The following is a 21,290-nucleotide window of genomic DNA, read 5'->3' as shown; positions in this document are numbered from 1 at the left end:
TTGCATTATGAAACGGCATGCATATGTCAGTGGTTGCACTGTATTGCAGCAGGCCTGTTGCATTATGAAATGGCACGCATATGTCAGTGGTTGCACTGTATTGCAGGAAGCCTGTTGCATTATGAAACGGCATGCATATGTCAGTGGTTGCACTGTATTGCAGCAGGCCTGTTGCATTATGAAATGGCATGCATATGTCAGTGGTTGCACTGTATTGCAGGGAGTTTTGCATTATGAAATGGCACGCATATGTCAGTGGTTGCACTGTATTGCAGCGGGCCTGTTGCATTATGAAGTGGCATGCATATGTCAGTGGTTGCACTGTATTGCAGGGGGTGTTGCATTATGAAGTGGCATGCATATGTCAGTGGTTGCACTATATTGCAGCAGGCCTGTTGCATTATGAAATGGCATGCATATGTCAGTGGTTGCACTGTATTGCAGGGGGTGTTGCATTATGAAATGGCACGCATATGCCCGTGGTTGCACTGTATTGCAGCGGGCCTGTTGCATTATGAAATGGCATGCATATGTCAATGGTTGCACTGTATTGCAGCAACTCCCCTCAATAAGAATTAACAAAAATAAAAATAAAATGGTTTCCTCCTGTGTCATTTGACTTCAGGTCACAGGTTTCATGAATCTGTCAATGTCATTATGTGAGGACTTAATGTCATATTTTTCAGCTTCCCTTTTTCTCTCTATACCCAATGTTAAAAATCAGCTTCTCAGTCTAAGGTTTTCACTGCTGATTATATTATCTTCAGTTCCCATGCGATGCCACTGCAAATCCTGTAAATGTCATTTTAAAGGGTAAGCAACACTGGCCAGCATCTACTGACTGCACGCTATGCGCCAGACACAGTGCTACATGCTTTGTGCAACACGGGTCAGCATCTACTGACTGCACGCTATGCGCCAGACACAGTGCTACATGCTTTGTGCAACACGGGCCAGCATCTACTGACTGCACGCTATGCGCCAGACACAGTGCTACATGCTTTGTGCAACACGGGCCAGCATCTACTGACTGCACGCTATGCGCCAGACACAGTGCTACATGCTTTGTACATGCTGGCCAGCATCTACTGACTGCACGCTATGCACCAGACACAGTGATACATGCTTTGAACATGCTAGCCAGCATCTACTGACTGTACACTATGCACCAGACACAGTGTTACATGCTTTGTACATGCTGGCCAGCATCTACTGACTGTACGCTATGCGCCAGACACAGTGTTACATGCTTTGTGCAACACTGGCCAGCATCTACTGACTGTACGCTATATGCCAGACACAGTGCTACATGCTTTGTGCATGCATCTCCCTCAGTCCTCCTGACAGTTAAGGGGGGGGGGGTAGTTCTTGCTTCACAGATGAGAAACTGAAGCCTAGAAAGGTTAACTATTTGTCTAAACTCTGTATTCAGGAGAGGTAGGATTCAAACATGTGCTTTTCTGAATTTAGAACCACAGGGGTGTGAGTGTGTGTGTGTGTGTGTGTGTCCATCCTCTGGAGCTTTACCACTCCAGAACAACTTTCCAGAGGAGAAGGGAGGAAGAGATGCCACATGGCCAAAGTGCCCCTGGAGCTGTGGTACTCCTGTGCGGTGTAGTGGGGGCTTGAACCTGGCCCCTCACATGGGTGGCTTGTGTACTCTACTGGACGTGTCACCATCTTGCCCTGCTTCCATCAATTTTCACATAGCAATGGACTAGTCTCTGCTTATGACAATCATTTTCTTTTTTTTACTTTTAATGACATTAGATATTGATGACTTTACTAGTAGAATAATGTTCGAAGAATTCTGTGATGAAAAAATCAGACATCAATGCTAAAAGAAACCCTAATAGGATTAGATTACTTGGTCTTAAAAAATTAGTCTTATTTATGTCCAATAAGCTTAAAAAAAGATGCAACACGTGGTCAAACTTGAGAGCTTTGGGACCAGGAGGTAGAACACTCTACAGAATCAACATGTTACAGGGAACAAAGATCCAGGCTCAGGCCCTTGGACCCCACCTGCGGGGGCTGGCGGGGGGGGGGGGGGGAAGGGCTTCGCAAGCTCTAAACAGGGTTGCAGGTTTAAAAAAATGAGTAAGAGAAAAGAGAAAAATATCAAGTGACTTAGCTCAGCCTCTCGAGGGCTGGGGAAAGCCAGAACTTGCTGCTCTGGAAGGATTTTTAGGGGCCAGGTGGTGATGCACGCAGCAGAGTGCACATGTTACACTGCACAAGGACCTTGGTTGAAGCTCCTGGCCCCCACCCCACCCCCGTCCCCATCTATGGTGGCGGGCTGCATACATGGTGAAGCAGGTCTGCAGGTGTCTTTCTCTCTCCCTACCTCCCCATTTTGTCTCATTTTTCTCTATCTCTACCAAAAAAAAAAACATAACTCATTTAAATATTTTTTTTAATTGAGAGCTTAAATTTGGAAAGATGTAATTATGAGAAACTGACACAGGAAGCAGCATAGGTACCGGGCTGGTGATGCAGAAGCTACACAAGTAAAGGTGACATGAGGAGCAGGCCTTGTGAAGTCACCAGGGAGACAGTGAGCTCAGACCCAGGAAACTGGATGATACAGCTAGGCAAACTCTGCTGATGACTAGACCCAACCCATAAACTTGTAAGTGCGCGATCACACACACGCGCGCGCGCACACACACACAGAGACACACGCACACACAGACACAGACACACGCACACATATGCAGAGACACACGCGCACGTGCACACACGCAGAGACACACGCACACACACAGAGACACACGCACACACAGACACATGCACACACACGCACACACACACAGAGACACACGCACACACGTACACAGACACATACACACACACACAGAGACACACGCACACATGCACACAGAGACACACACACAGAGACACACACACAGAGACACATGCACACACACAGATACACACACACAGACACACACACACAGACATGCATGCACACACCACACACACACAGAGACACACGCACACACACAGACACATGTACACACACACGCACACACCACACACACACATGCACAGAGACACACGCACACACACAGAGACACATGCACACACACATGCACACAGAGACACACGCACACACACACACACAGAGACACACACACACAAACACAGAGACATGTACGCACACACCACACACACAGAGACACAAGCACACATGCACAGAGACACACGCACACACACAGAGAGACACACGCACACACCACACACACAGAGACACATGCGCACACACGCACGCACACACACACAGAGACACATGCACACACACACACGCACATGCACACATGCACAGAGACACACACAGAGACACATGCACACACACACACACGCAGACACGCACGCACACACCACACACAGACACGTGCACACACACGCACACACAGACACACACACAGAGAGACACATGCACACACACACGCACACACACACATACACAGAGACACAGACAGAGACACATGCACACACACGCAGACACGCACGCACACACCACACACACAGAGACACATGCACACACGCACACAGAGACACGCACACACACAGAGACACATGCACACATACACGCAGGCATGCAGACATGCACGCACACACCACACACACACGCACACACTGAAACACTAAGCTTAAGCATGGGTGTTTTACTCTGGATGCTTGTCTTCTGTTGTAGGCGTTTAGGTGCCTCTCTGTCATGCACTACATGTAAAAATCCAGGCAGCCACTGAATAGTAAACACTGTAGGGACAAATATTAAATTCATACGTACAGACGTTCCTGTGCAGGTGGGAGTCTCTGTGTCACTTTCTGCCTCCTTCTGTTTAAACAGCTTTGAATCCTGGAGGAGTCTGAGTACAGAACATACTATTGCAGCACTGAAATGCAGAAGGTATTTTAATTGCTGTTAGCATTACCTCTATGCAGTTTGAACGGACCGTCCCAAGTACCTCTCTGTCTCTCTCATGTCCTGACTATTCATTGATTGATTGACTGATTGACTGACTTATGTGAAAGACAGGAGGAGAGAGGGAAAGAACCATACATCACTGGGGACCTCATGCCTGAGAATCCAATGCAGCTTTTATCCATTGCGCCACCTCCCAGCCCACTCTCTTGTCCTAACTTTTCACATATAAAGAGAGAGAAGAGAGAAAAGAGAGAAAGAAAGAAAGAAAGAAAGAAAGAAAGAAAGAAAGAAAGAAAGAAAAGGACAGACACCCGCAGCACTGAAGCTTCCCAAGTGCTCTGCGGACCAGGCTGAGCCAGGACCAAGCACACGCAAGGCAGGCGTCCCCCCGGGGGAGCTATAGCTCATGGCCCACCATGTGTTTGATGCTGCTGCTTCCATCCAAATACGGTTGTGTTTGCCACACTGTCTAGCAGGAAACTGCTCTACAGCTAATTGTCTTGTTGATTTTTTTTTTGTTAGCAGAGCACGGCTCAGCTCTGGCTTGTGGTGGTGCAGGGGGTTGTCTTTTTCAAATTTCATGTTTTTATTCTTTCTAATGGACACAGAGAGAAACAGAAGGGGAAGACAGACACCTGCAACACTGCCCTCATCATCTGTGACTCTTCTCTCTGCAGCAGCGACCCAGATCCTACACATAACAGGGACCACTGCCTAGTTCCCGACTCATTGGTCTGACTCCTGCTGAAATGCAAAATCTATTGGCTGGTGGGACAAAGTACAAGGTAAGAGATAGTTTAAAGTGAGCATAAGCAAGTGAACAAAAGAATGACATGTGCTTTTAAGGTCTAAAACAGAGCTGAATGACTAATAAAATGAGCAGATAGGTATTTTATACACACCAGAATACTGTTCTCTCATTTTCTGAGGTAACACCACTGTGAAACTTGTCAGCATAATGGAGAAGCCCTCACCCTGAGTTATTCATCCCTGTCCGATGTACGAATTAAGAAGCAAGAAGCCAGCAGGGAGAGAGTCTCACCACTTCCTATTGTTCCATAGAGAAATTTATTTGCCCTCCCACCACCATGTGTAAAATGGTGCATTTATAACTGACATCCCACTTTCCCCCAAAACATATGCATTAATAACATGAAAACCTTCCTCTTCTCAAAATCTAATCAAGGGCTGAGGAGATAGCATAATGGTTATGCAGAAGGACTTTCATGCCTGAGCCATCGTCGTATCCAGGTTCGATCCTCAGCATCACCGTAAGCCAGAGCTGAGTAGTGCTCTGATGAAAAGAAAAAGAAAAACTCTCCAAAGCATGACTCCAAGTACACGGCAGAGCGGTGGAGGGCGGCTGCGCCTTCAGACAGCCCTGGCTTCTCTCCCTGACACTGAATAGATTAGAGTGGAGCAGTGTTCTGGTCTTTCTCACATGAAAATAAATAAGTGGTAGAAAATGCAGAGCCACCTCTACACTACCTAGAGATGCCTAATATAATGATATTTGGAGCATGAAACGATCGGGCAAAGCCTATGGACGATGTATCCGTTTAATTCTCCACCTGGTGTCCTCACCTGAGAAAAGGATAGTCAAATGTATTTAATAGGTGTTATGGTTGAATGTGTCCCCTACCACTGAAGTCCTGATCTCAGGACCCTGGTACACTGTGACCTTATTTAAGTAACATCGGTAGTGTGGATCCTAATCTACTGTGATCGGTACCTCTAGAGGAAAGAGAAATTGGAGACAGACAGACATGCCGAGAGGAAAGATGACAAGAAGATACACAGAGAGGAGATAGTCATGGGGCTGAGGCTTTGCAGCTGCAAACCAAGGAACATCAGGAATTGCGGGCAGACTGGAGAGGCTAGGAGAGGTAAGGAAGGCCTCTCAGGGTACAGAGACCCAATTATTAAGCTGTACTTGTAAAGCATTGTTTTATATGTACCAGTTGGATGAAAAATTGAAAACCCTGGGGGTCGGGTGGTAACGCAGCGGGTTAGGCGCATGTGGCACAAAGCGCAAGGACCGGCATAAGGACCCCGGTTCGAGCCCCCAGCTCCCCACCTGCAGGGGAGTCGCTTCACAGGCGGTGAAGCAGGTCTACAGGTGTCTATCTTTCTCTCCCCTTCTCTGTCTTCCCCTCCTCTCTCCATTTCTCTCTGTCCTATCCAACAATGAACGACATCAACAACAATAAGAACTGCAACAAGGCTACAACAACAAGGGCAACAAAAGGGGAAAAAAATGGCCTCCAAGAGCAGTGGATTCATGATGCAGGCACTGAGCCCCAGCAATGACCCTGGAGGCAAAAAAAAAAAATTGAAAACCCTGTGCTAATGCTGGCTAAGGAGACTGTTTCTCTTTTTTGCACAATGCTTTTCTTTCAGATTAAAAAACAGGGGCGGTGATTGCTTGTATGTATACTTACTGAGCACTTAGCACCTGCCAAATGCTGTGTTAAATAGATGTGATGATCATTACCACTTTATAGATAGAGCAATAAAGACATGGAAATGTTAGGCGACTTGCTAAAGTGGTAGAGCTAAAGGAAGAGGCTGGATCAGAAGCCAGGCAATAGGCCCGAGCCTGCACTCTTGACCGTGAAGCTGTAATGTGGCTATTCTCTCTCTCTCTCTCTCTCTCTTTTTTGCCTCCATGGTTATCTCTGGAGCTCAGTGCCAGCACTAAAAATCTACCTCTCCCGGTGGCCATTTGGAGGGGGATAGAGATAGAAAGGGAGAGAAAAGGACAGACACCTACAGATGTGCTTCACCACTTGTGACGTGTACCCCCTGCAAAGGGGAGCGAGGCTCGAACCCGAATCTTCGTGCTGACCCTTGTGCTTATTACTATGTACGCGTAACTGGATGCACCACTGCCCAACGCCCTGACCACTGTCTTCACCATTCTAACAAGGTTTTGTTTATGCTGGTAGAGCTTTACCCTAACTATGCTTACAATCATTATACAGTTTATGTATAACAACCCATGCTATTGACTCTGTGTCCACTTCAAGGCCTTCCGCCTTACGACTCCACAGGAAGAAGCTATCACAAGGACTAAATGAAGTGCCTAGTTTTTCATTTGCTCAAAAATCTGTGCCAAGTGTACCCTTTGGGCCAGGAACAAATCTAGGAGCTGTGGCATAGTCTGCCCTCACGGAAATGAAGTTCTAGGGAGAGCAGAGTGCACCTGGCAGGCAGGAGTAATTGTCGGGTCAGTTTTGACTGCTGTAATGATTGAGCTGGCTTGGGAGAAGGGGCGCTGACCTTTCTTTGGGAGAATGAGAGATAAGAATAGCATGCTCCCATTTATGACTTTCTGGTTTTGATTTTATTTGGTGCTAAGGATGGAGCCCAAGCTACATAGCATGTGTCCTGTCACTGAGCCACCTCCCTGGCGGAATCTAGTTGCTGCTTTTCTAAAGTGCTGACTAGCAATACCAAGTCCCAAAACTGTACTGAGTCATTGTGTACGCCTAGATTATTTTCTAAGGCAGTGTTTGTGAAAACTTCACCTAATCCTGATTTCTTGTCTCAAAAGTAAAAGTAAACAAGCAAGAAGACAACGACAAATGCAACGCTGATGGTGTGTGTCCATCTGTACGAGTTTTCCCCTCTCGCCACCTAACCTTCCTGCCTGCAGGCTGCACTGGCTTCTCGGTCGCCTTCTCTGAGCACAGCTCCTGGGGGGTGGGAGGGATGGTGACGGCCCATCCCATTCTTCCAGCTCTGAAACCCTGATTCTGAGTTTCAAGAGAAAAGAGGTATGTGGTTAGGAATCCTGCTAACCAGAAAGCTTCATGAATAAAATATGGAGGCTCAGGTACATTGTAATACCACCTGGCACCACTTAGCTGCACAGTGGAGAGTTTCTAGATTTTCACCCACTCGAGAGAGAGGGCGTAGGAGGAGTATCCACTATGACCAGCCTAAGATTACAAGGCAAGCAAAGTTCCACTTTGACACAAAATTAAAGATTCAAATATGTTCCCTTGTAGACAATGCACTGAATATAAAGAGAGAGAAATGTGTTTTTAAAAAAGACACAATTCTGAAAAAGAGAGCCACCCTTAAACCAAACAAAATACAGCTTGAATAGGTTTGATCCCATTTATTTCTTATTAACAAGCATGACAAAAATGGCCAATTTGCTCTCCTAACATCCATGTGACTCACTCTACCTGTCACCCTAGGGAATATGACTTTCAATTTTCCTCACACATAATTTTATTAGAAGAATCGTGAGGATTTCCAGAGGTGGGGCTACAGAGCAGCAGCAGCTGTGTTCCTCTCCTCTCCTCTCCTCTCCTCTCCTCTCCTGGGTCAACTAGGAATACCAAAGGAGACCATCTGGGACAGCAACAAGACAGGACTGGAGTGACTTCAGGAACCCACCAGATCACCAGTGAGTGCAAACATGTGTGGCTCATGGACAGAGAGGAGCCCAGGGAGAGATTGAGTGGCTAGTAACAGTCCAGCAGTTTACCAGTTGAGACACTACCTACAGTCTGTTTCACCAACAAAGGGATAGCTGAAGGGAGGAGAGGACTCCCCTGAGACTCACCAAATGCAACTCTGAGTCTCCATTGCTACTGCCCTCAGAATCTGGAGCAGCGGCAGGGAGGTCCTGTGCTGACACCAGGGAACAAAGAACTAAAGAGGAAACTCAGGAGAAGATCTATAACTTGGTGGCCTAGCAGTGGGGCTGTGAGAGTCTCTTTGCATAACCACTGAATTATCTCTGCCCCACCCTGCTTTATCTCTTGGTCAGGAGTCAGTGATTAAGCTAAGAAGACTACTTATAGTTTAAAAGCCCTCAGGCTCCCATAGCCTACAGGGAAGAAAAAGAACAAAAGAAGCTTTTAAGCCACTGAGCTCCAACTCAGAGATTAAAATACTATTGAAACAACTGTCAGTTTCCACAACTGTAAACCCTTTAATTACCTTACTTAGACACAAGTCAATCCAGGCAATAGTGATCAGTAAATTGAAAAGTCCTGAGAAGGGGACCTCATAACATACTATACAAAATGGCTAAACCAATAAGAAGAAATATTGGAGAAATGAACCAGGACAAGAGTCCAGCCCAAAGCCCCCCCCCCCAAAGGTTGAAACACAAAATAATGAGACCAATATCCAAACACTAGTTAAGGAAATAATCACAGGAGAGAGTAAAGAGTTTGAAACAACTGTCATCAGAAATGCAGACAACAAATGAGACCCTGGAAGAAAACACTAATTATCTCAAAGTTATTAGAAAGCTGAAATAGCTGAGATAAGAACACAACTAGCTGAACAAGCTAAAACAGTATCAGAACAGGGTAACAAAATAGATGAACTCCAGAAAATAGTATAGGGGAGGGAAAACAGAATGAGGGAATGAGGCTGAAGATGGAATTAGAAAGACTGAGGACAAATTAGAGACACTGAAAAAGAAGTAAGAGATCTCAAAAAGAGATTAAGAGATTCTGAAAACAACAACAGATACCTATGGGATGACTTCAAAAGAAATAATATATGCCATTATTGGCTTACCAGAGGAAGAAAGAGAGGGAGGGGAAGAAAGCATTCTTCAGGACATAATAGCTGAGAACTTCTCTAGTCTCAACAACATCAAAGGCATAAAGGTTCAAGAAGCCCAGAGGGTCCCAATCAGAATTAACCCAGACTTAAAGACACCAAGACACATCATATTTAAAATGGAAAGGAATAAGGATAAAGAAAGGATCCTGAAGGCTGCAAGAGAAAAGCAAAGAGTCATTTACAGAGGAAAACCCATAAGAACAGCAGCAGACTTCTCCACACAAACACTACAGGCCAGAAGAGAATGGCAAGATTATCTATTGAGTGCTCAATGAGAAAGGTTTTCTACCAAGACTACTGTATCCTGCTAGACTGTCATTCAGACTAGATGAAGGCATCAAAACCTTCTCAGACAAGCAACAGTGGAAAGAATCAACTATCACCAAGACTGCCCTGAAAGAAGTTCTGAAAGGTCTCCTATAAACAGTCAGACCACCATAAATAGGCCATATATCAGAACACTCTAAAACTCTACAAAATTGGCATTAAAATATCTTCATCATTGATATCAATAAATGTCAATAGCCAGAATTCAACAATTAAAAGTCACAGAGTAGGAAGATGGATCAGAAAACACAACCCAACAATATGCTGTCTATAGGAAACCCACCTAACTCAACAAGACAAACACAGACAAAAAGTGAAAGGATGAAAAACTATCATACAAGCCAATGGCCCACAAAAAAGGGCAGGAAAATCTATTCTCATATCTGACAGAATACACTTTAAAATAAATACATTTTAAAAAGATAAGGATGAACACTATTTAATGCTCAGTGGATCAATCAGTCAAGAGGACTTAACAATTATTAACATCTATACACCCAGTGAGAAGTCATCTAAATACATCAAACATCTACTGAAAGACCTACAGTAATGTATTAGCAGCAACACAGTCATAGTAGGGGGCTTCAACACTCCATTCTCTCAACTTGACAAATCATCCAGGCAGAAAATCAATAAAGACATGAGGGAACTAAATGAGGAGATAGATGAACTAGAACTACTGGACATTTTCAGAGTCATTCATCCCAAGAAACTAGAATACCCATTTTACTCAAGTCCACATGGGTCATTCTCAAGGATAGACCATATGTTAGGCCACAAAGACAGCATCAGCCAATTCAAGAGCATTGAAACCATCCCAAGCATCTTCTCAGACCACAGTGGAATGAAACTAACACGTCACAACCAAAGATTAGTAATAGTCCCAAAAATGTGGAAGCTCAACAGTACACTCCTTAGCAACTACTGGGTCCAAGAGGAAATAAAAGAAATCAAAATGTTTTGAGAGTTCAATGAAAATGAAGACACAAACTTTAAAAACATTTGGGATACAGCTAAGGCAGTGCTGAGAGGGAAGTTCATAGCCAGAGAAGCACACACTAAGAAACAAGGAAAAGCACAAGTAAACAGCCTGATTGCACATTTAAAGACCTACAAGAAGAAGAACAAAGGAACCCTAAAGCAACCAGAAGGACAGAAATCACTAAAGTTAGGGCAGAAATCAATAACATTGAGAATAAGAAAACCAAACAAAAGATCAACAAAAGCAAATCTTGGTTCTTTGAAAGAGTGAACAAAATCGACAATCCCTTAGCCAGACTCACAAAACAAAAAAGGGAGAAGACCCAAATAAATTGTATCATAAATGAAAGAGGAGAAATCACAACAGACACCACACAAATTCAACATATATTGGAGGCTTCGATGAATAAGTATATGCCGCCAAGCTAGAGAACCTGGAAGAAATGGATGATTTCCTAGGTACCTACGAACTTCCAAAATTAAGTAAAGAGAAACTAGATAACATGAACAGGCCCATCACCACTAATGAAATTGAAACAGTTACCAAAAACCTTCCCAAGAATAAAAGACCTGGACCAGATGGTTTTACAAATGAATTCTACAAAACCTTCAAAGAAGAACTAATAACTCTACTTTTAAAAGTTTTCGAGAAGACTGAAGACACTGGAATACTCCCTTCCAGCTCCTACGAAGCCAAAATCACCCTGATACCAAAAGCAGACAGGGACACAACCAAAAAAGAAAACTATAGACCAATATCTCTGATGAACATAGATGCTAAAATATTGAACAAAATTCTAGCCAACTGGATACAGCAGTCTATTAAAAAATTGTTCATCATGACCAAGTGGAGTTTATCCCAGGCATGGAAGGTTGGTTTAATATATGTAAATCAATCAGCATGATCCACCACATCAACATAATCAATAGCAAAAACCACATGGTCATATCAATAAATGCAGAGAAATCCTTTGGCAAAATACAACATCCCTTTATGATCAAAACACTACAAAAAAAGGAAATAGATGGAAAATTCCTCAAGATAGTGGAGTCTGTATATATGCTAAGACTCCTGTAGCTCCCTGGGGACAGGGTTAAAAAATGAGAGAGAGAGAGAGAGTGTTCTAGCAACCAGTGGTGGCCCACCTGGTTGAGCGCACATGTTACAATGCATAACGACCTGGGTTCAAACATCCAGTCCCTACCTTCGGGGGGAAAACTTCATGAGTGGTGAAGCAGGTTGGAGGTGTGTGTGTGTGTGTGTGTGTGTGTGTGTGTGTCTATCTTCCACACCCCTCTCAATTTCTGGCTGTCTCTATCCAATAATAAATAAAAATACCAAAAAAGATGTTAAAAAAAAGAAAAAAGTGTTCTATATTTTCATATTGAAAATCATATATGCTATGCTATATTTATATGAAAGGTCCATTTAAAGGATATAAACAGACTAAAATATATGAAATATATTCACATTTTAAAATATTTATTTAGTTCTTATGTGATGTAGGAAGTTTCACATGAGAGAGGAACAAAAGAAGCCAGACACGACTCTAGTCTGTGCAGCAATGGGACTGGAGCTGGGAGCGCAGGCATCCAGGCTCTGCATCTCCAGGCTGAGCTGCTGTCTGCTATCATTTTCCAAACTCCTGTCCTTGCACATGGTAACCGTGCACTCAACTCACTGACGAGACCCCAAATCTGAATAGATTTTTTTTTTAACGATTCATGTAATGTTTCATATGAAATGTTACCTTGATTAAGTGTGCAAATAATCCCAACCAAATTAATTCACAGGAAAAAAGCAGTGTAGGGAGGGCTCAGAGCCCTGTGGTCGAGGGAGAAGGCACTTTGGCGCTGCTAACCATATTGCAGGTGACCCAGATGTTTTTTTCAAGCAGTTAGTAAATGCTAAGATATATATCTTTGCACTACTCAGAGCATTGCTATGGGCCCTCATGATAAGGCTGTTTATCACAAATGGTATGGGATATTCTTAAAAGGTATATCTTTATGTCACAAACAATTTAGAAATCACTGGAAAGTGTTGTTTCATGAACAATAGACACAAGAATTACATTCCACTTGTCCATATCTCCTGAGGACCTAATACTGAGGTTCAGCACACACTGACTGTGTGCATGAGCGGAAGACCCAACACTAACAGCCACACCGCACTGAGCAATCAGTCCCTTCGACTTATTTCTTAAATGGCCCCGCACACAGCACGGAAGATGTTACTTTTTCAAACAGAATTTGTTTTTTTAATAATTTTCTTTGAAGTTTAGAAAAACCACAGGGGGGCAGGTGGTGGCATGCCTGGCTAAGCACACACATTACAGGGCACAAGGACCCAGGTTCAAGCCCCTGGTCCCACCTGCAGGGGGAAAGCTTCACAAGTGGTGAGGCAGGTCTACAGGTGACTCCCTGTCTCTTTCCCTCTCTCCTCTCAATTTTTCTCTCTCTATCCAATAGTAAAATGAAATGAATAAAAATATTTTAAAAGAGTCAGGTGGTAGTGCAGCGGGTTAAGTGCAGGTGGCACAAAGCACAGGGACCGGCATAAGGATCCCGGTTCGAGCCCCCGGCTCCCCACCTGCAGGGGAGTCGCTTCATAGGCGGTGAAGCAGGTCTGCAGGTGTCTGTCTTTCTCTCCCCGTCTCTGTCTTCCCCTCCTCTCTCCATTTCTCTCTGTCCTATCCAACAACAACGACATCAATAATAACTACAACAATAAAACAAGGCAACAAAAGAGAATAAAATAATAAATATTTTAAAAAGAAAACACACTATATAGGCTTTTTTATATAAAAGCCAATAAAGAATCCATCTTTTGTCTTTTAAAAGAGAAGTAAATTTCAAAAACAAGGCTCTGTTCTTTTGTTTGTGTTTGATCTGACATAAAACATTCAAGCTGTGTGTCTTCATAAAGCAATTACATATTATGCATGAGAAAAAAAAAAAACCCTGAGTGCTAATAAAGCAAGTATGCCCTATTAGTTTAAGGAGTCAGCAAGGATGGAACGCGTGCAGAACGCAGGCCTCCTGTGTGAGGATGCCTCACCTGTATGCCGCCTGGTGTCTCTGCAGGGCGATCGCCGCCAGCTGCAGCTGGGCGGCCACCACAATTTCCAGGTCCCCAGCGGAATACTGGGCGAGGTTCTTGTGGGTTTCGTGGTCCATCTCCGACATCAGGCTGTTCAGTTTGTCTTCAGCCTCTAACAGTAATAGGGCCTAGAGACAGAACACACAAGCCCAGGATTAAGCCAAGTAGCAGCACGTTCTAACCAGCCGTCTTCCAAGAATCAAGGGTGAACAGAAGTCAGAAAGGAAACCTGAACTTAAACAGCAGGAAGACAGCTGAGTGGACAGGAGAGAGCCAACGGGGAACGAGAAGAAAACTACTGGCCAAGCGAACATCTCAGCAGTTGCTCTGCTAGACGCTCAGCCAGCGGACGCTCTTACGGACGCACCCGCGTAGCTGGGATCCACATAGTGGCTGCAAACACAGTGCACTTTGCACCACTGTCTCGAAGGAAAATGCAGGGACAGTTTTCTGCAAACCTCTGGTCATATTTTCATCCAATTACCAATATGCAGCCTTGGTTAAAGTGGGTTTATAGTGAAAGACACACACACTATTTAACGTGCACAGAGGTCCATGAATCCTGAACTCACAGTGCTTAGCTCTATAGTTCACGCCTGAATGAAGCTGACCACACTTACCACAAGCCGCACAGCTGCCTTCTTGCTTTTAGTGCACTACACAGCACATCTGTGTTATTATTAGGGGCCGCACAGCTGCCTTCTTGCTTCTAGTGCACTACACAGTACTTCCGTGTTATTATTAGGGGCCGCACAACTGCCTTCTTGCTTTCAGCGCACTACACAGTACTTCTGTGTTATTATTAGGAGCCATTCTCATTATTTTTTTTAGAAGTGTAAACATGAACAGTATTTGTTTGATATCTCATTATTGTATAACCTTGCAAATCACTATTAAGAAATACTAGCAAATCGACGGAGTTTACAGTTAACAATATTTATACACTTTTCCTATATTTAGGAGCTACTCTTTTCCCCGATCCAGCTTTCTAGTCCTTTTTTTTTCCCAACTATGACACCATCTTCCCAGTCAATAACTTAGGTCACCTGCATGTTAGATGTCAAGCTCAGGCAAAAACCAGTAAGGTCATGGGCCCCTTGGAATATACCTAAAATAGACCTACTAGCTTTTTCCAAAACAGAGACCCCAAATCTTCACCTGCAATATTCTTGCCTTTAGGTTCATGATTAGTCAACAATTTGTTCTGCTTTGTATCTTAACTCTTTTTCAGCCACCAGGGTCCAGACACGATCATGATGCCAACATGACTTCCCAGGGCAGAGGACCCCACCAATGTGTCCTGAAGCCCTGCCTCCCCAGACCCTGCCCCACAAGGGAGAGAGAGAGAGAGAGAGACAGGTTGGAAGTATGGATCAACCTGCCAATGCCCATGTCTATCGGGGAGGCAATTACAGAAGCCAGAACTCCCACTTTTTGCACCCCATAATGACCCTGGGTCCTTACTCTCTGAGGGACAAAGAACAGGGAAGCTTTCAAGGGAAGGGATGAGATATGGAGTTCTGGTGGTGGAAATTATATGAAATTGTACCTCTCTTATCCTATGGTCCTGTCAATACTTTCACTTTATAAATAAATAAAAAAGAACTACTAATTAAAAAAAGAATATTTGTTTGCATAAGTGAGAAGTCCAGGGGAATTCTGACTTCGACACAGTCGGCTCTAGGTATTCAAATGGTGACACAGAGCTGGGTGCTTGGGGAGGCTTTCTTGTTTAGTTGGCTGGTTTTCCATTTGTGAGTGTGTGTTCCTCTGCTTCTTTCTGTATCCATGCAATTCTCAGGTGGGTTTACCAGCCCAGGGTGTTCTCACGGTACAGGAAAGGCAGGAGAGGCTGACATGAAAGGAGACAGCAGCAGTGCAGGAGAACAAGTCTAGGCACACACAAGTGCACTTCTGGTATAGACTTGCATATGAGTGGTTATTTTCAAGTAGCAAAAAATCACACAACAAAATAATAATGACAGTAAAGAGACTATGGGAAGGCCATTTGTTAGGAATATGTAATTAGAGGGGAGTCGGGTGGTAGTGCAACGGGTTAAGCGCATGTGGTGCAAAGTGTAGGGACCGGCATAAGGATCCCGGTTCGAGTCCCCGACTCCCCACCTGCAGGGGAGTCGCTTCACAGGCGGTGAAGCAGGTCTGCAGGTGACTATCAAAAGAATATGAAATTAGAAATCTAATGTCACTGTTCAGCTCAATGAATAATGTGTGTTGAGCCATTCAAAATTGCCCATGTTCTGCCATGGCAATGAATGATCACATAAGAGTACTGACTTTGGCAGGCCAGATGGTAGTGCACCTGGTTAAGTGCACATAATACTATGCACAAGGACCCCCACCCCATCCCCACAGGGACCTGGGTTTGAGTCCCCACTCCCCACTTGTAGAGGGGGACATTCCATGAGCCATGAAGCAGATCTGCAGGTGTCTCTATCTTTTTCTCCTTCCCTGTCTCCCCTTCACATCCCAATTTCTCTCTGTCTTACTGAATGAAAAAATGACACCAGCAGCAGTGGATTCACAGTGCCAGCACCAAGCCCCAGTGATAGCCCTGGAGTCATTAAAAAGAAAAAAGTGTTGACATGGTGGCAACAAATAGGCCTTGGCAGATAGGTGAATTCTCAGATGTGGGACCCATAAATACTAGGGATTGACTGTTATATTGTAGGCATCTAACTGGTGATGGAAAGATAATAAGGTTGCATAGTGACAGCCAATAGTAAGTAGCAACCTGATGTGGCACTGTAACTAGGAAGAAACTTGCCAGTTATTCAAGGAACAAGTTTCCAACAAACTTGTTGATATACAGCTAAATACAATAAGTAAGTATAATATTAGTGTAAGTATAATATTAGTGGCCAAGTAACCACATGGACTAGGAATATGATCTGTATTTTATTAGTTGTAAGATGTCAGTGAATTTCTTACTACCTAGGTCCAAGCTTCTCAGGTTTAAACCAACATAGTTAAAAAGTGTTTAGTACCTACATGGCAGTCAAGAAAACTCCATTCTCTCTGTCCTATCCAACAATGACGACAACAACAATAACTACAACAATAAAACAACAAAGGCAAAAAAAGGGAATAAATAAAATAAAAAATAAAAATAATAGTAAATAATAATAAATTAAAAAAAAAAAACAACTTAAGGGTCCAGGTGGTGGTGCACCTGGTTGAGTGCACATGTTACAGTGCTCAAGACCCAGAACCAGTGCAACCCTGATAATGGGCATGGGTATTTTGGTAATGATTTACCATGATCTGAAAACAATTCAGACTTACCTTTAGTGTGCAAAGTGTGAAATCATCTTTCAGTTTCAAGAGGTAACAGAATGAGCTTCCATCATCCCGTGAATATAGCTCTATGAGACAAAACAGTTTTGGAAGAATGAAGTATATATGTGGTTAGTTTAAACATCAATTAAAGTCTATAAAACTCATCATTAGTTGGGAGGAATTTCCATCAATTCATTATTTAAAACAACCTTAATGGTAGTGAGAAAAAAACTGCTATATTAAGTAGCTACTTCATATATGAGAAGACTGACTGATTTTTATACCAAATCAGATAATTCTTTAATTTTTAAAAAAAAATTTATAGTCTTTTTATTTATTGGATAGAGACAGCCAGAAATAGTGAGGGTAAGGGAGACAGAGAGGGAGAGACAGAGAGACAACTGCAGCCCTGTGAACCACTTGTGAAGCTTCCCTCCTACAGGTGGGGACTAGGGGCTCAGATCTGGGTCTTGAGCACTGTAACATGTGCACTCAACCAGGTGCACCACCACCTGGGCCCTTAAGTTTTTTTTTTAATTTTATTATTATTATTTTTTTTATTTTATTTATTTATTTATTTATTTTATTTATTTATTCCCTTTTGTTGCCTTTGTTGTTTTATTGTTGTAGTTATTATTGTTGTTGTCGTCATTGTTGGATAGGACAGAGAGAAATGGAGAGAGGAGGGGAAGACAGAGAGGAGGAGAGAAAGATAGACACCTGCAGACCTGCTTCACCGCCTGTGAAGTGACTCTCCTGCAGGTGGGGAGCCGGGGTTCGAACCGGGATCCTTATGCCGGTCCTTGTGCTTTGCGCCACTTGCGCTTAACCCGCTGCGCTACAGCCCGACTCCCAAGTTGTTGTTTTTTTTAATTATCTTTACTTATTGGATAGAGACAGCCATAAATCGAAAGGGTAGGAGGAGGAGATAGAGAGCAAGAGAGACAGAGACACATCTGCAGCCCTGCTTTACCACTCATGAAACTTTCCCCCTGCAAATGGGGACCGGGGACTCGAACCTGGGTCCTATGCATGGTACATGTTGGTATGCTTCTGGGATCTCTTCTGTTACATTGGTTTGGCCTCACTCCCCCCGTCTCCAGGAGATTTGGTTTAGCCCTCCCTAAGTACTTCCTGAGTTCCTGATGCTGCTGCTGGAGGAGAAAGATGCAGGACAGAACTGTGTGGTGATTAGATTAGATTAGATTAGACTAGATTAGATTAGATTAGATTAGATTAGTTTTTTGAACGTTTGCTCATGAATAAAGGAATACAGCTTCTCTGCTCAGCCGTGTGTCCCTGGTCTCTGTCTCCCACCCGCGAAGCTAGCCTGGCATACTGGCGTCCCGAACTTTGACAACATATGGCACACCAACATGGGACCTGCCCTGCCCATCCCCCAGATAAGTGAAGACTTTGGCTGCCTATCCACTATGGGCTGTTTTTCTGCTTGTGAAGAGGTTTCCAAAGGCCTCTGCCCTTTCTTCATGAGACTGTTTCTCTGTTTCTGGAACATTTCGCTCTGGGCCACACTCTGGTTCCCACCCGTCGCCTGTCCGCAGAAGCCTGCTCGCGGACGTGAGGTGAGGGGTGGGGCTTGGAGACACGCTGTTGCTGCTGGCATGGCTGCCTCAGCCTCGGGAACCAGGAGCAGGGCAGTGGGCATGGCAGGCAGGGCTGCAGCCCATCCTGGCCGCCACCCCAGGGCACCTCGGCCCGCACCTTCTGCACAGCCGGCTCGCCCGCCCTCCTGCTATGAAGTCTGGGCAGATCCTAGACCACCTGGAGACCACGGGCTCCCTGCTGGGACTGGGCCCCCTGGCCGAGATCCCCAGCTCGGCTCTGAAGGCAGAGGAGCTAGAATACGCAGAGATTCATGCAGTGATGGCAACCTGCAATTCCTGGAAGTAGAGCTGCACGGGAGGCCACCTCCAGATGGCACACCCCCGAATGGCTGGGACAGTGCAGATCTGGATTCATGTTTAAAATGACATGTCTTTGTAACAAAAGTTTTTCTCCTTGTGTACTGAAGACCATGTTTATGTGTGTGTTTGAAGTTTGGTAAACATTAACTTTAAGGTTATAAATGTAACTTTAAGGCTACATTCTTACCAGGCAAAGTTAAATGAAAAAGGTTTTCAACATAATTCTCATAAAGGTAAAATCAACTTACATTTAAAGTCTGAGGTAAAAATTAGTTAAATTCAATATATTTTAACTAAGTTGGTCTAAAAAACCTGCGCACACCTAGGGTGTGTCTCCATCTTGAATGGGTCTAACAAAAGGTTATAACAAATAAGACATTATTGATACGTAAAGCTCTCAAATACCTTCTCATTTAGAGTAAGAACCAGCCCAGGCATAAGATAGACTGCACACTGGTTATGCTGATGACTCTCATTCCTGAGGCTCTAGCACTGGTTCTTTGCCTCACCACATTTTATTGCACTTAAATTGGTTAAGGAGCCTTAAAATGAAACGAGAAAGACCTTCCAAATTTATAAAGATACTTAAACCAATTATAATCATCGGGTTATCAATTGTGATAAACTGCTAACCTGCTACAAGTTTTGTTTCATAAGTAAGTGAATTGCAGCTGTCAAGTTCTCTACAGAAGAGCGGAATTCCAGTGGCTGACCTTCCTCATGCAACATTTCACTCCCCGGCAATTCTTCTGTGGACATCTACTTTGAACTGGCACTTCTATTGGACTTACTGGTACACAACCCTACAGTAGCTTCCCTTTATGCTGCTGGGTTTCTCAAAGACTGACTGCAGCCAGCTGCCTGGGGACTCTATAGGAAATTCTCCCCATGCTCGGTAATGCCCACAGAGGTAGGAAACGCCCGTCGAGGCAAGAAAATCCCACAGAGGCAAAAAGGTCCTTTAGCTTGATAAAGCCTTGCCCACAGAGGCAAGAAACGCCCCCCTCAGGCCTTCCCTTGGCAACACACTGGTTCTTGTTGCTCGCTTGCTTGTTCCTCCATGTTTGTGCCAGTTTCTTTTTTGAAAATGCCTGTACGGTATAGGTTTCTGTTCACCCCACACTCCTGATACTATGGTCAATTAGTTAAAAAGAAAAGGGGGAATTGTTGGTCTGCTTCTGGTTCTGCTTCTGGGATCTCTTCTATTACATTGGTTTGGTCTCACTCCCCCTGCCTCCAGGAGATTTGGTTTAGCCCTTGCTAGTTTCACGCTTCTCCCTTCTCCCTGCCCCCTACCCTAAGTACTTCCTGAGTTGTGGACGCTGCCGCCGGGGGAGAAAGAGGCAGGTCAGATTTGTGTGGTGATTAGATTAGATTAGTTTTTTGAACCGTTTGCTCATGAATAAAGAAATACTGCTTCTCTGCTCAGCCATGTGTCCCTGGTCTCAGTCTCCCGCCAGCAAAGCTAGCCCGGCATACTGGTACCCCGAACTTTGACAACAGTAACATGTGCCCTCAACCAGGGGTGCCACCACCCAGCCACCCCCCAATTCAAATTCTTCCCTTCCAATTCTTAAAGAACTATTTGGATGCTTAGTGATTTCAAGTTAGTAACTACTGATATAAAGTATTTTGAGGACTTCCGTGAGGTGTGGCCATGGAATAACTGGGATTGGACTCTCTCTCCCCCCAAACAACAAATAAATACAAGAGACCCAATTGAACTCATAATCTACAGCTGAAAGATCTGCAGCCTCAGGTGGGCACTCACACGCGGTTGGGGCAAAGAGGGGAGCAGGTAAAAGAACAGCAGTCAAGACTTCCGAGAGGCGTGGTTGATGAGTAGCTGCAATCCAACCGGTGCTCTCCCCAATACAACTATTAAACACAACAAGAGACCTAACTGGACACATAACCTACAGCTGAAAAAAAATCCACAGCCTCAGCTGGGTGCTGCATGTGCGTTGGGGAAATGAAACGGGGGTGAGCTGGAAGACAAGGCCGGTTGAAATGAGAGCTCTGGCCTGACAGTGCCATCTTGGGCAGCAGCGCAGTTAGTGAACTTCCCTGAGGAAAAGAAATTGGAGTTTAAACACTCTCAATCTTTGACTCAGGGTTCTGTTCG

General features: G+C 44.3%; 1 protein-coding gene across 1 annotated transcript in view; it reads right to left on the bottom strand.

Annotated features, from left to right (window-relative positions):
• Window positions 1-21,290, bottom strand: part of CFAP54 (cilia and flagella associated protein 54) — a 373,056-nt gene that overhangs the window by 94,345 nt on the left and 257,421 nt on the right. The window contains exons 50-52 of the mRNA XM_060195585.1: window positions 17,247-17,326; window positions 13,902-14,071; window positions 3,797-3,902 (exon numbers count right to left, since the gene is read on the bottom strand). Coding sequence (XP_060051568.1) covers window positions 3,797-3,902; window positions 13,902-14,071; window positions 17,247-17,326 — 356 coding nt within the window. The remainder of the gene's footprint in view (window positions 1-3,796; window positions 3,903-13,901; window positions 14,072-17,246; window positions 17,327-21,290) is intronic.

The sequence above is a fragment of the Erinaceus europaeus genome, chromosome 7 (genome assembly GCF_950295315.1).
Source record: "Erinaceus europaeus chromosome 7, mEriEur2.1, whole genome shotgun sequence".
In the NCBI taxonomy this organism is placed as follows: domain Eukaryota; kingdom Metazoa; phylum Chordata; class Mammalia; order Eulipotyphla; family Erinaceidae; genus Erinaceus; species Erinaceus europaeus.
Note: the sequence above shows the minus strand (reverse complement) of the source record. Positions and strands in the feature narration are given on the sequence as shown.